The 15,811-nt window shown below is 52.2% G+C and overlaps 1 protein-coding gene across 3 annotated transcripts in view; it reads right to left on the reverse strand.

The window, feature by feature from the left end:
* Nucleotides 1–15,811, reverse strand: part of VIPR2 (vasoactive intestinal peptide receptor 2) — a 108,513-nt gene that overhangs the window by 68,673 nt on the left and 24,029 nt on the right. For all 3 annotated transcript variants that reach the window (XM_017861673.1, XM_017861672.1, XM_017861674.1), the window contains exons 3-4: nt 6,590–6,697; nt 332–429 (exon numbers count right to left, since the gene is read on the reverse strand). In XM_017861673.1, coding sequence (XP_017717162.1) covers nt 332–429; nt 6,590–6,697 — 206 coding nt within the window. The remainder of the gene's footprint in view (nt 1–331; nt 430–6,589; nt 6,698–15,811) is intronic.

Genomic DNA, 15,811 nt, shown 5'->3' on the forward strand with positions numbered 1-15,811 from the left:
AGGGTGTGCTCTCCAGGACCCGTCTGAAAAGTTACTTTCGGGCAGGCGGGGCCGCTCTTAGATTCTCCTCACCATCTCCCAGTCGTGCACACAGCAGGTCAAGAAAACCTGCCTGTCCCTGCCTGCAAAATGACGGAACAATCAAACAATCCCAAGTGCAGCAGCAGAATGGAAACAGGGACTCTGCTTAACCTGGAAAGCGGGAAGTAGCGTCGGTACTCAGAGGATTATTTAGGGGGAAAATCTATATACTTCTTGCAGGGCAGGAGGGAGCTGCTGGTGCAGTGTCAGGAAGCGGAACCCACCACCGGGGCAGCACGCGGGAGCCTACCTTGCTCTCGTCCTCCGGGTCGCTGTAGCCACAGGCATCGACGAAATCTGGGAACGTCTCCGACCATCCGTCACTCGTGCAGTTTTTGCTTATGTTTCCTGGAAAGTGAAGTTCAGATATTTTATCTGCAAGTCCATGAAAACTGGCCTTAGAAGGGACCTTAGTCTGTGCTGAGTCCGTGCGCTCTGAAAATGCTTCCCATGCCCAGGGCTCAGCTCGGAGACAGGGCTGCCACTCAGAAACCTTCCTTGGCCTCCCAGTCCACGTGACCTGGCCCGCAGGTCACCTCTCGGGGCTGGTGGGGCCTGAGATAAGAGTGAACGCACTGTGTCGTAAGTCACAATTACCACAACTGTAAATGTAGTTCTTCTGGGGCAGAACGAAAATTCTTCACAGACTCTTAGGTTCTGCCACCATAAGTGGCAAGAACCATAAGCCAAGCCTTGGCTGTCCTGGAGCCGGGTGCCCGGCCTGCTCCGTTCCTGACAGCACCCTCCCTCCTCCCGGCCAGGCCCTCACCACCGACGGTGACTGGGTGCCTGGCCTGCCCCAGTTCCTGACAGCACTTTCCCTCCTCCAGCCGGGCCCTCACCACCAACCGTCACCCAGTAGGGCAGGCTCCATTTCACCACTGGTGTTGGAAGAAAGGATGGCGGAATTACAGTTTAATTGTAGGAAATCAAGGCAGTTGTGCCCTTACAACCTCATCGTTTGCTCCTAAGGAACTAAAATCATACGTAAGCTCAGAAATTCAATGTTCCTTGTATTTGTGTGTCCTTAGCAGACGGCCACACGGAACAGTAGGTGATAAAGCTCTCAGAGGTGTCTGAGCTGTAAGAATAAAACCAGGCACTGAACGCCGTGCCAGCCTTGCCCCGAGCATGGCTGCATGGCGTCAGGATCACCCCCACAGCAGAGCCCAGGAAGCCAGACCCCTCCATGCACTCCTGCACCTGGCATGGCCAGAGTGGGGCCCCTGTCTCCCTGCCTGGGTGACTGGAAGGGTCTGGGCCTTTGGATTTAGCAAATATTTTCACTCCCATGACTTTTTAATTTCAAGACAACCTTGCAAGACAGACTTGGTGGGCACTGCTGTTCCCATTTTACAGAAGGGGAAAACAAGGCTTTGAAGACTCGGTTTCTGAATGGGGTGCATGCATGATTCTTGTCATGCAGTGGTGAGAGGCAGAAAGAGGGCTGGGCCAGGCCCTTGGCTCTACTGGGGAGGAGTGGGGTAGGAGACTGGTCTCAGCAAGGCCACAGGGCTGGCTCTGCCCACTGGCACCCCGATACCATCACCAATCAGGGGCTCTGACTACAAGGCCCACACCTCACACAGGGAGCCCCCGTAAGGTCTGGGGGCCGCTTAGCTGCAGAGACCCCATACACAGTACAGGCAAAACAGAGCCCTAAAAGGGGCGAGACTCCTAGAGACCTGGTCCCACCGCCCCATTGTGCAGACAAGGAGACAGGTCCACAAAGATAAATGATGTGCCCACCACAGACTCAGGAACAGCACTCTTAATAGTTATTATAATAATAGTAGTCATGTGGTAGTGGCCGCTCCGACTCACTGAGCCCTCAGGAACGCCAGGCTCTGTGCCTGCATCAACCCCGTTAATCTTGACAGCCACAGGAGGCGGCTCTCCAATTAATCTCAGAGATGAGATGGCCAAGGCTGGGGAAGAAGTGTCACTTGCCCAAAGTCACACTGGTAAGTGATGGGCCAAGCACCACACCTGACAGCCTGGCTCTCACCTGAGCAGGGCACCTACAGGCCCCTATCCTGAGTCTGGAAGCCAGGACGTCGGTGGGAGCTGAGCCTGTCACTCATTCTCTGCGAGGTGCAGCCTTTTTTCCCTCCTACAGGAGATCAGTGTTTACCAATCCAAAGAAGATACTTATATAAAACTCCAAAAACTAAGTCAGTCAGTCATTCTGTGAAGTGCAGATTCCCTCACAGGTTTTTTATCCTTTCTGACTTCTCACTCCTGAGACACACGGGGCAAGTGTGGAAGGAGAGGAAATGCCTGAGATGGCAACCTGCAGAGAGATCAGGGAGGTACAGAGAGAGGCCAGGGAGGGGCATAGAGGCCAGGGAGGTGTAGAGAGGCCAGGGAGGTGCTGAGAGAGAGGAGAGGGCAGCGGAGAGAGGCAGGGAGATGCAGAGAGAGCCAGGGAGATGCAGAGAGGAGGCCAGGGAGGTGCTGAGAGAGGCCAGGGAGAGCAGAGAGAGGCCAGGGAGATGGCAGAGAGAGGCCAGGAGGTGCAGAGAGAGGCCAGGGAGATGCAGAGAGAGGCCAGGAAGGGCAGAGAGCCAGGGAGGGCAGATGAGGCCAGGGAGATGCAGAGAGAGGCCAGGGAGGGCAGAGAGGCCAGGGAGGTACAGAGGAGAGGCCAGGGAGATGTAGAGAGAGGCCAGGGAGGGGCAGAGAGCCAGGGAAGGCCAGAGAGGCCAGGGAGGTGCAGAGAAGGCCAGGGAGAACAGAGAGGCCAAGGGAGGGCAGAGAGGCCAGAAAGTACAGAGAGGCCTAGGGAGGTGTAGAGAGGCCAGGGAGGTGCTGAGAGAGGGCCAGGGAGAGGCAGAGAGAGGCCAGGAGATGCAGAGAGAGGCCCAGGGTCGAGATGAAGAGAGGCCAGGGAAGGGCAGAGAGGCCAGGGAATGCAGAGAGAGGCCAGGGAGGGCAGAAGGCCAGGGAGGTGGCAGAGAGGCCAGGGAGATGCAGAGAAGGCCAGGGAGATGCAAGAGGAGAGGCCAGGGAAGGGCAGAGAGGCCAGGGAATGCAGAGAGAGGCCAGGGAGATGCACGAGAGAAGGCCAGGGAAGGCAGAGAGGCCAGGAGGTACAGAGAGAGGCCAGGGAGATGCATGAGAGAGCCAGGGAGGCAGAGAGCCAGGGAAGGGTCAGAGAGGCCAGGAAGGCAGAGAGGCCAGGGAAGGTGCAGAGAGAGGCCAGAGAGGTGCTGAGAAGAGGCCAGGAGAGGCAGAGAGAGACCAGGTGAGGGCCAGAGAGGCCAGGGACTGGTACAGAGAGAGGCCAGGGAGATGCAGAGAGAGGCAGGTGAGGGGCAGAGAGGCCAGAAGGGCAGAGAGCCAGGGAAGGGCGAGAGGCCAGGGAGGCTGCAGAGAGAGGCCAGGGAGGTGCAGAAAGGCCAGGGAGGTACAGAGAGAGCCAGAGAGGTGCTGAGAGAGGCCAGGGAGATGCGAGAGAGGCCAGGAGGGCCAGAGAGGGCCAGGGAGTACGAGAGAGGCAGGAGATGCAGAAGAGAGGCCAGGGAGGGCAGAGAGGCCAGGGAGGTACAGAGAGGCCAGGGAAGTGGCAGAGACCAGGGACAGGGAGGTGCAAGAGAGGCCAGGGAGTGCAGAGAGAGGCCAGAGAGGTGCTGAGAGAGGCCAGGGAGATGCAGAGAGAGGCCAGGGAGGGCCAGAGAGGCCAGGGAGGTACAGAGAGAGGCCAGGAGAGGGCAGAGAGGCCAGGGAGGCAGAGAGAGGCCAGGGAGATGCAGAGAGAGGACAGGGAGATGCAGAGAGAGGCCAGGGAGATGCAGAGAGAGGCCAGGGAGGTGCAGACAGAGACCATCCAGGGGTAGAGAGGCCAGGGAGGTACAGAGAGAGGCCAGGGAAGTGCAGAGAGGCCAGGGAGATGCAAAGAAAGGCTGTGGGGTGCGGGGGCACACTCTCGCCCACTTGCAAGATGACGAATACTGGAAGGCCTCCTTTAGGACTTCAGTGCTCTCAGCGACTATTCCAAGCCCCATGAGGCTACATCATCCTCCACTGGGGGATGTGTTGATGCCCCTTTAAAGGCTCAGAACCATACCTGGCCCTACACCTGTGCTGGATGGGCAGCTGAGCTGCTGCTCTGGGTCTGGCTACAACAGTGCCATGCAGAATTGGCAAGTGGGCACCAGGAGCAACTGGAAACACAGAAAGCAAGTCAAGGGAGAGAGGCCAGCACACAGCTGTTGGAGCTGCCTCCTGGGCCCTGAGCATGGGGCTTGAACAGGAGCTGTTCACAGAAGGCTGTCCTCCCGGTAATGAGTCCTTGTGCCTCTCATCCCGGCTCCTGCTTCCTTTTTCCCCTCTATGCAGACAGCTGGCTCATTGCCTCCTGGAGGGGATGGGGCAGGAAATGCCCGAAGCACCTGATCCTCACAGCTTTCCCCAAGCAGCAGCAGTAAAGTCCAGCCCTGGTGGGGAGAGCACCTGCATCCCGGGTCCCACTGCTGCAGGGCAGGGTTAGGACCTGCGGAAGGAGCTGCCCACTGCTTCTGGACACGGCCCAGGGTCCCGCCTGGCACAGAGATGGAGGGTGCCAGTGTGCTGGTCACTGTGATGATGAGCCAGGCACGCGTGATGATGCCCAGAGGCCACCTGCCTAGCGTAGGACAGACAGCCCCCAAACCTCCCACCTGCTGGAAGGATGAGAAATCAAGAGAGAAAACAACACTTCATTAGAATGGTGACTTATTTCTGGAACACCTGGGTTTGTGGGTAGAAATGATTCCGCGTGTGTTCTGTGACCCAGCTTTCCTTACAGGTCATGGGAGGAGCAGCCATCACATGTGGAGTGTTCTGTAGACCACAGAGCACCACGCAGATGCGAACCTGACTTTCATTTCATTTCAAGACTCTCCAGTTATCCCTGCTGAATTTAGTCTCTGAAGCCTCAGCCCCTGTGGTACGATGCCAGGTGGTTTCGCCCCAGTCCTGCTTGGCCCCCAGTCACATCCACATCTCTCTAAGTATTTCCAAAGGATGCCCATTTAATGCCCCAGGGATGAATTCCATGCGGACATTCCATGGGGACGATCTGTCCATAGTTTGTGCATGTCATCGCACAGCTCACGTTTTTCTGATGGGTTGAAAAAGTAGCAGCATATTTCCCCTGCATTTCAGATCATCTAGCTGAGACTAGTCAGACTTGGGTAAACACTACAGGTTTCCTCACAATAGCAAGGTGGTGTCATGCTCCCTGCTTGGGAAAAAGGTGGAATAAGCATTTAACCCAAAACCGACTGGGAGTTTTCACACTTCCAGGGGGTGCAGGATGCTTCCAGGCAGGGCCAGAGCCTCACTGACCTGGGCGCCTGGTGCCCAGATGGCTTCTGTCTGGCAGACGCCGGACTGTATTTTGGTGTTTGCCAGTGTGCAAACTACCAGGCTGCTGGGTGCTTTCTGGAAGCCTCAGAACCATGCCATCGACTAGGAAAAGCCGGAGTCCATGCCAATTCTCTCCAGAGCTCCAGAAGAAAGGATGCAGCCCAAGCTGCTCAGTAGAAATGCTACTGATTGGAGAGAACAGTTCTTAAAGTTCAGGTTCTCTAAAGTGACTTCAGTTCTAAGTCGGGGTGGGTAATGATGCTAACGCAAGTACGGTCCCCACCTTCAGGCTGCTCTGCTGGCAACTCGGGGTGAGAAAGTCAAAATCTTCCTTTTGGAATCTCCTTCTCCTCTGTCCCAATCTCTTCTCCAATACTCTGCTTTCAAACACTACACTTCCCAAAGTCCTTACCCTTGAACCTCTTTCTAAGATAAAAGCAAATTCTCCATAGTGTTTCAAAGTATTATACTTTCTGTTTCCAGATGTTTCTTATGTTTTCTATTTTTCTGAATAGATTTCTTCACACTGTGAAAATCTGAATCACTCACAAAAACAAACAAAACCCTTCTCTCAGGATTCAGCCAAGAGATATTTGCCGCACTGCATATAGAGCATGCCCTGGGTGCCGAGGGGGAGCCTGGAAGCCCAGAGAAACTGCAAATTCCAGGCAGCATCAAACCAGTGAGTGGCAGGGAGGTTGGGGGAATGGGTTCCGTAAACTAGGTGTGTCCTGGGGCCTCTGCCCTGAGCATGGAGGCTCTGGGTGCCACACTTCTCACTTCCCAGAAACTTCCAGAGCGTGCTCTCGGGGTCCACAGGCCGACTCAGCAGGAGGAGGGGAGCCTCTTTTATGCCCCCCTCGCCTCCCCTCCCCCCTCAGGCACGTTTCCCATGCTTTGGTTCCCATGTGGCTCCTGTCTAACCTGGTTCTTTCCCTGCAGTTGCCCTGCTCTCTGGGGTTTGGCTGAAGGCAGGTGATGCCCTTCTGCTCCCTAAGACGGGCACTCACCCCAATATGCCACAGCCGTTCCCTGACCCCCAGGGTGGCAGGAGATGCCTGAAGGAAAGTGACGTTCCTGTTTCTTGGATGGAAAAAATGGACGCTCAGATGAAAACACCCTGGAGGAGCTCAGGAATGCAACCCATGGACAGTACCTGCTTTGCTGTAAAAATTGCTGAAGACTTTTGGGCAGGGCACCGTGACCGTCTCTCCTACGTTGGCAGGCCGCCAGCATGTGATGTTGTCCCAGACGCCACTGCAGGCTAGAAGGAGAGAAGCAGAGTGAGGTGGGTGCAAGGTGAAAGAAGCATCACAAACAGAAATGCCATTCATGAGATAACTGCCTTGCAAACTCTTTTTCTGTGAAACATACTTGCACCAACGCAATTATTGAGACTATAGTTAGCTTGTGGGTTCATCTCAGTTAGCTTTGGAGGAATAACCATATGGTGGTAGAAAGCATTTGAGTAATTCAGTGTGTACCATGTACCTTCTGAATTTTAAGAGAATCATTACTTACTTCTTGTGATCAGCATTTCACAGTGTGACAAAGTGGGCACCACTGGGTATTAGGGCAAGGGCCCGTCGGGGAGGGCGACGCCCGGGGAAAGTGTGCTTGTGCTTCTGTGGAATCTGACTTCAATGATTATTTGCAAATTGAAGTATTTGATAATATTTGGTTGATTTTTCACTGTCAAGATGCCTTATTGGCAACAAAATCTTAGGTTACCTGCATGGAGCTATCAAATAATTTGCACAATGCATAGCTTAAACATTTTTAGACCTCTTAGTTGGTCTTAATAACCACCTGGTGAAGGTAAGATATAAAAATATTGCATTAATTATCTTCCAGATGAACATTTAATGACTTCTCAATATCACACAACAGTGATGGAATCCATGTTTAAATCCAGTACTTTTTCCTACTTGTCCATGGTATTTACACTACATTTGAGACCTCTAAAATTTTATCTTATACTTAAACCTCAATATCAGAAAAGCAATGTGCTGGCCTCAGTTAAAACTAACAGACAAACAAACAAGCAAACAAACGTCAGTTTTCCTTTCAGTGTATGCCACCCAGACCTGTGCAATAACTGCAGGAATACATCCATGGAGAACACACAGCTTTGGTGTGAACACAGGAGTGTTTTACTTTCAAGAATACAGAAATGTCTCTGAAAAGTTGGCCATAAGCTAAGTTTTGCAGATGAAAATAGTTTCTAAATACTTTCAATAAAAGTGAAAATATATTTATTATAAAATAAAATTACATACCAATACTTGAGTAAGTACATAAATTCATATTACATTAATGTTAACATATTTAAAGAAAATGTTGGTTTTCTTTTAAAATGTTCAAAACAAGTGATCAAATATAAATGCATCACTAGAAACTCCAGATGTGCCTCAGGCCCACCAGGCGTGAGCGCCCGTGTTAAGGCTGCTTAGAGTCTTAAGTAGTAGGGTTACTTAAGTGCTAAGTTCATAAACCAAGCCCCTCTAACTCTGGTGTGTAGGGCAGGTGGTGGAGAGGTGTCAGGATGGGGTTCCTAGCCAAGAGTGAACAAGGTGGGGAGGAAAGTGAAGACGTCTAGGCCTCTAAGTGAAGACTCTGCACGTGATCAGCCACGTTCTGTCCATCTCCTATAAAACAGCAGGCTCTGGCAGTTTTGTGGCTGGTTATTTTGAAGGTTCAGCTTTTTACCACAAAATGACAAATTTCTGCCTTGATAATAGTAATGGCTGGGTGCAGTGGCTCACGCCTGTAATCCCAGCGCGTTGGGAGGCCGAGGTTGTTGGATCATTTGAGGTCAGGAGTGCGAGACCAGCCTGGCCAACATGGTGAAACCCCGTCTCTATTGAAAATACAAAAATTAGCTGGTTGTGATGGTACACGCCTGTAATCCCAGCTACTCGGGAGGCTAAGGGAGGAGAATTGCTTGAACCCAGGAGGCGGAGGTTGCAGTGAGCTGAGATCGCACCATTGCACTCCAGCTTGGGTGACAAAGCAAAACTCAGTCACACAAAAAAAAAGAGTAATAATTATATGATATTGCTATTTTAAAACAATGGGCTGGGTGCGGTGACTTTATAATCTCAACACTTTGGCAGGCTGAGGCAGGATGATCCCTTGAGCCCAAGACTTCAAGACCAGTGTGGGCAACATAGCGAGACCCCATCTCTACAGAAAATATTAAAAAATTTGCTGGAGGTAACAGAGCATGCCTATAGTCCCAGCTACTTGGGAGGCTGAGGTGGGAGGATCACTTGAGCCTGGGAGGTCGAGGTTGCAGTGAGTAAAGATCATGCCACTGCACTCCAGCCTGGGCAACAGAGTGAGATCTTGTCTCAATAAATACACAGTAAATAAGATAATATATAATAAGATAACTAATACATAATATAAATTATAATGCAATAATTATATACTGTATAATACTAATTGCTGCTTTAAATTGCAACAGAGATACTAAATTCATACCACATCAAACCGTCTTTGCATTAGAGTAGGATTTGATTCAAATGTCTAGAGCTTGTCATCTGATCCCTTTAATGTCTAGGTAAAGTCTTCTGTTTATTTGTTCCTTTACTGAACCGCAGGTGAGGTAACAGAGCTAGAAGCTGTCAGGATGTGAGGACGCGGACTGGAGGGCGTCAGGACCCCCACGCTGAGCTAGCAGCCGGAAGTGCAGCCGGAAGTGCAGGGGGAAGCGCAGCCACAGTGCGGGGCGCACGCGTGGCACAGGCTGCAACCTCCCGGCAACAGCCGCCAGGAGGGAATGTAGGAGTTTCTCCCTCAGCTTCTCAACCTCAGGGAAAGGACAGCCAAAAATTTGAAAGGGCAGCACCAAGAGATGTCCCTATGGCCTTGCAGACAGAAACAACTGTGTTAAACAGCCAGGCAGAGGACGGGGGAGATGCAAGAGACAGGCCATCGGTGCCCCCCGCACTGGCACGGGCGGAGGACACTGCAGGGAACCGCGTCCAGGTGGAGTCCCGGGCTCTGAGACTGCAGCCTCCTGGAGGCCGGGCCACGCACCTACCTGGGACCGGCCCCGCGGAGAGCCCCGACTGTGAGGAGGAGTCTTACGGCGCTTACCTGGAACTGACTCTTGTCTGTGAGGAGGAGGCTCATGGGGCCTACCTGGGACCGGATCTCGACTGTGAGGAGGAGGCTCATGGCGCCTTCCTGGAGCCAGACCCCCGCCCGAGGACCCCGACTGTGTGAGCAGGCGGCCCACAGTGCGTGCCTGGGGCCAGACCCCAGCCCGAGGATCCCATCTGGACAAGGAGGTGGACTCCAGAGGGAGTGGCTCTAGGAGACAAAAATGGAACCCTGAGACCACCTCATGCGTGTCCTGAGAGTGTTTTGCTGTTGCTGTTCTGGCCGGAGGTTTGATGCCTAATTATTTACAAGTAGGTGAAAAACCCAGCAACAGAAAAACGAGGAAAAGCATAAAGTTCTGAAGAAAGGAAATGCTGAATATTATGTGGCTCAACTGTGACGGCAATAATGTACACCAGCAATGTGAGGTGAGTCCATCAGGAGGCTGGCGGGATGATAAATTATGCTTGGGTGGTGAGACCAGCACAGGAGAGAGAGAGATCTTTATTCTTGTTAGAAATCTAATGGACGCTGACGTAAATTGGGAGGAAGAAAGAAAAGAAACAGGAGCATAAGTATGCTGTTTAGAAATAAAATAAATACCAGAGAAGAGATGAAAGAGATGCTGCCATAGGGCTGAGAACTGGGGATGAGGAGGGGCTGAGGAGGGGCCGGAGACTATTATCTTCATTCAGCCTTGTAGTATCATTTGCCTTTTACAACTTTACAAATGCACTCTTTGTTGAAAACTAGCATTTAAAGTGTATCATAATATTAAGATACCCATTTTTAAATGTTTACATTTTTAAGACACATTGTGCAGGCCAAAGCAAAATAGTGCGTGAACAGGCCATCATCAGTTCAGTGTCAGACGTAAGTGATTCAAATTCAGCGCAGTGAATTTGGGAGAGGCAGCGAAAATTCGGGAGAGGCAACAAGTCCTTCTGTAGGAGTGTGCACCGAGTCACAGGATGGCATGGGAGGAGAAGGGGAGGCAGGCAGGGGCCACCCCCGAGAGAAGCACAGCCACGTGGAGACGCCTGTTCGTTTGGAAAGCAGTGGGCAGCCGAGATTTCATGAAACAAAGGATTTGCGATGAAGGTAGTGAGAAACAAACAAAAGTGCTCAGATAAGGCAGTCAGGGAAATGGGACTTGTTAAGCTCTGGTGGCAACCTAGGTTTTCGAGATGGTCATCATAAAATCAAAGGTTGCTCTGAAAAGTGGAAAATGTTTGTATCAATAGACTCTGAAAAGTTACTTGGTGAACTTCAGTGACCGTTTCTAATTTATTTAAAGCCCTAAATAAAAGAGTAAAATAATGAGACTCCCTTAACATCACAGAGAATATTTGTTAAAAATAGCAAGCTCTAAGCCCGGCACCGTGGTAAGTGCCTGCAGTCCCAGCCACCCAGGAGGCTGAGGCAGGAGGATCGCTTGAGCCCAGGAGCTTGAGTTCAGCCTGGGTGACTGAGTGAGGCCCTGTCTCAAAGAAAAGAAAAGAGGAAAGAAAGAAAAAAAAGAAAGAGAGGGTGAGAGAAAGAGACAGGAAGAAGAAGGGAGGGGGGAGGGACGAAGAAAGAGAAAGACAGAAAGAGCAAATGTTAGACATGTTTAAACACAATTATACAACTGAGGAGCCAGGTTGGGTACTTGCAATCCATTATTCAACAGTGTGTTATAAGTTTCAGCTAAAACAGCAGATAAAAGAAAATGAACTAAGAGGTATAAACTGGTAAAAAAATAGAGAAAAAACCCTAGAACTGTACTTTCTGTATGGCAACCACTAGTCTCACATGGCCATTTAAATGAAAGCTAAAATGAGATGCAGTTAAAGGTTTGGTTCCTCAGTTGCACCCTCCACATTCGAATGTTCCACAGTGGAACATGGCTGGTAGCCATCACACTGGCATTTCCACCACCATGGGAAATTCTACTCGACAGCACTGTCTAGGGTCAGAGTTAGACAAACGCAACACAAACCCAGCAAGCCTGTCTCACAAATCAGGAAGCAAAGAGAGAGAGAAAAGAGCAATGAAGCCCTTTGGCTCGCACACCAAGGCGGAAGCTCAGAGGAGCCGCTTCTCTGGGTCATGGGTCTTCAGCTAAAATGTCCCACATAAATAATCCAAAACACTTATGAATCAATATAAATGATAAAGTTGTTTCACTTATCACCCCAATCTTCGTCTTTCAAAACTTGGCAGAGGGGTAGAGAAGGAGCCTCCTCTGATCTCAGCAGCCTTTCACCCGAAGTGACGGCCAGGGCCTCGCGGGCAAGCCTGGCTGAAACGGGACTGCAGTCTGTCTGCTTTGGACATCTCACCTTAATTGGAACACAGCAAAGTGTGTCACCACTAGTGCTTAGAATGTGTCACCAAAGCCCCCGAGCTCAGGCTTGCTGGCTGGGTCGCCCCTTGGCCTTTTCAGATCGTGCCCCTGACGTGCTGCCTGCAACCTCCAAGGTCAGGGTGCTGGGAGTGGAGGAACTCAGACTGGCAAAGCTGGTGTCCGAACTGCCCCACACCCTACAGCTGCCCTTCTCACCTCCGATTCTGCTGCTGCTTCCAGTCTTTCCTGAGCACACAAGTCAGCTTCCGGGGGCCACGTGCTTCCTTTCATATACCAGCTTAGGTTGCGTTTAGCTAAGTAGTCAGGCAGCAGGTGTGAGGCATCAATTTGTTTGTAAACAGCAAGGTCTCCCAGGGCTGCTGTGAGCTCCTCCCATCCCATGCACACCAGCTCCACCCACTGGACGTGGGGTCTTGTCCCTACCCTGCTGTGTGGCCCCATGACCTGTGCTGACCACTCGGACTGACAGGCTCTGCTCCCTTCTGGAAGGTGGTCATCATGGAAGGGTCGGAGCAGTTGGTGGGAGCCCCGGTTGGAGAGGCTGCAGGGAGAAGCAAGGCTTAGGCACCTGCTGAATGTAGGGAAGGAACAGCTTGGGTGACGTGGGCAGAACCTTCTGGGCCAACCTCAGAGCCTTGGGAGGAGCCAACTACTAATTTTGAAGCCAAGTTTCAGGAGATTTGTGCCATAGCCACACGTAACCGGGAGCAAATCTTCCTGGGAAGCACATAGCTGGTGGAGTAGAATCACATGGGCCTTCCAGAGGGCCCCACAGTAGGTTGGCACCAGCATGGTCAGTGCCTGCATGGTCAGTGCGTTCAGGGAAGCAAGTGGGCAGAGTGGGCAGTGACCGATGGTCAGTCACAGGGGCCGGTCAGGGGGCTGGAAGCTTCCAGGCAACGAATGACTTCTCGATGTCGACTGGCAGTGGTGGCTTCCTAACTTTTTGCTTGAAAATCAGCTTAGTCTCCTAAAAAAGACATTGTAGACTAAGTGGTTCCAAAAAACTGACCCTGCGATGGTGCAGCCTTCCGACATTTCTGAGGCTTCACAGCATCTTCAACGAAATACACCGGGTTTGGGGAAGGCTGCTGTGAGCACAGGTTCTTACCAGTACGCTGGGAATTCCTCCAGGTGGAGTTCTGAGGAACACAGCAGTAACTCAGTTCTGTGACACCTTCCAGCCAAAGGGGAGAGTGCACCCAGTGGGGAGGAACCTACAGGAACCTGCAGTCCTGTCGTATCAAAGACGCTGCCTTCTCTCCAGAGGCTCCCTAGGAAGTCCTGGCTCTTACAGATGACGTTACAGGTGTTACTTTGAGTTCTGGATTTGGATTTATTTTCTCATTATTTCAAGTTCAATGACAGACACATCAATTAAATTTCAAGAGACTCTCACGACATGCTCCCCCTCATCTAGGAAATGACTTTAACGTATATTCCATTTTGTCCTCCCAGCAACTCCCTGAAGAAGGCGAGAGCCCCAGTGATTGTCCTCACACTGGGGAGGAGACCAGGTTCGCAGAGGGGAGGAAACACGCTGTGAACCACAGGATGGAATGCGGGAGCCGGCCGAGCCGGTCGGGCTCCTGGGTCACTGCCCTTTCCCTAGCAGGTCACTTGCCGTCTCAGACCTCTTGGGTCTTGCTTTATCACCAGTGTATACCACACACGAGGCTTCCTGTGACCTAATTTCTCCAGGATTTTGTAACTATAAAAGCACTGGTCATGGAGCCAAAGGGTAGGTATGTGGGTCCAGGATCCCTCTTTAAACCTCCGGCATGAATGAGGATGAACCCCTTTGTATGGCCTGTGAACAGACAGGATAACAGCGAGCACACCACACATGGTGCTGCACCACGCAAAGGCAACGCAGGGCATCACACTGGAGGTGGGGCCGCACCTGCTGACCTGAGTCACGGACACAGACGGGTGCAACTCCAGTTGTCACCTGCACCATGCTTGCCATGCAGCTCATGCTCTCCTTGGACAATGGGCAGCTCTGGGAGGTGGTGCCCCAGATCTTCTCATGGTTCCCCCACACCCTCCTTCCTTCTTCAGTCACCTGCCCCTGCCCCACACGCAACTCCACAGAGGGTGGCAGCTGAGGGTGGGTGGCCCAGGAGGTCCGAGTCATGGGAGGCCACCCTGCTGCTGTCATCAGTGACCACCAAGTGTCAGCAGGACTGGGAGGAGGGACATGAGAGCTGAAGATGCTTCATCCCATCAGGGCTGGGGAGCAGCTCTAGGAACCAGCGAGTGGGAAAAGGAAAGCTGAGAAGCGAAGCCTCCTGAGACTGGCCATCGGCTCAGATCACAGCTTGCCTCCAACACATTTAGGAGCAAATAATTCGAATCACATCCTCCATTCAAGAAAGCTTGATTTATGTCTCAAGTGACAACAACAAATCTTCCTCCAGAATCTGGGCAGAGCAGGAAGTCCCAGCTGGTTCTCACGGGGAGCTCAGAGAGGCCGGGGGCATCACAGTCATCAAATACTCTCCTTGCACGGTAAATAACGGGCTGAAGGATGAGTCGCGCTCTTCCTGCAGGAGGGCTGCTGAAGTCCTTGTGACCACTCCTTCCGAAAGTGGGTGTTTAAATACCCTCCCAGCCTCATTTCTGAGTGGCTGAGTTCTCAGCAATCCCCACCACTTCTGCCCCAAACGGTAACAGTCAGAATTCTTCCTGGAGATAGCCGTGAGGGAAAGGCCCGCAGGAGGAATTCTGATTGCCTGGTTGTGACAGAGTGTGCTGCTGGATACCATTTTCTGTGTCTCAAGGAGCTGCATGTGAAAGCAGTCAGCCTGATCCATCTCAGGGAATGAGCTTAAAACACGGGTCCCGATGAGTAAGACCAAGGTGGGAGAACAGTGTGCTCAGCATCCCACCTCCCCTGCCTCCTGATCCAGCCTCTTCTTGTGCAGTGCTTCCAGCTTCAGTGGGTGTTTATAGTGAATGAGACGGAGGGGAAGGAAGAGAGAAATGGAAACGTAGCTGTCATTCAATGGCAGGCGTGAGCCGGGCTCCACTGGCCCCTCTCTTCCAGCCCAGACAGAGATGCATGATCAGGTCCAAGTTCTTTCATTATAGAAAGTGACTTTTCATCTTACCTTAAGAGAAACCAGAAAAACAGTCCTTCTTGTACCGTGGTAACTCTTTGTGTAAAATCTGCTGTGACCAGAACGACGTGGTTACCACGGTCACTTGGTGCCAGTGCCAGAGCTGCTCCTGGATGCTGTCACTGGCATGGGTTCTGCAGTCCCGAGTGCACAGAACCGAGGCCTGGGTGTGCTGCACAGTGCTTTGCGCACTCCTACAGACCACACCTTCAGAGGAAAATTAGCAGCAAGATCCCACATTTTGGATCTGGACATTCAAGGCTGTGGGAGTGGGGCCAGGTGGAGGCAAGGCAGAGGGTGACCAGATGCCCCTCCTGAAATGCAGCCCTGGGTCCCTCCAGGCTCCTGGCAGGACCTCCCTGCCTGATGTTCATCCTGCACACCCACCCCCTGCCACCACCCCTACCCCTCCCGACCTGCTGTAAACACCCACGCCCCAGGGGCTCTGGTTTAATTTGCCTGGAGGATGTTTTTATTGTTTTAGGATTCTTCGGGTTCCAAGTGTACCCAGGGCTGAGGCCCAGCCTTGGAATGCGGAGGCTGGAATGGGTCACCATGCAGGGTGGTCCCTAGCCGTCCATTTAAACAGGCCCCCGGCAACTCTGACGATGGGCCGCAGCTCCCTGGGTGGACACAGGAGACAGGAAGGATGGGGCCCAGGCACGGAGGGGTCCTGCCCTACAGCTCCTGCCTGCCCCTGAGCATGTTGCTAACCCTAGGCTTTGGTTTGTTCCTCTGCAGAATGGAGATGACACCAGGTAGGAGGTGATCACGCGCACCGCAAGGCAGAGCTGGG

The sequence above is a fragment of the Rhinopithecus bieti genome, unplaced genomic scaffold, assembly GCF_001698545.2.
Source record: "Rhinopithecus bieti isolate Rb0 unplaced genomic scaffold, ASM169854v2 scaffold_60909, whole genome shotgun sequence".
NCBI classification, from domain to species: domain Eukaryota; kingdom Metazoa; phylum Chordata; class Mammalia; order Primates; family Cercopithecidae; genus Rhinopithecus; species Rhinopithecus bieti.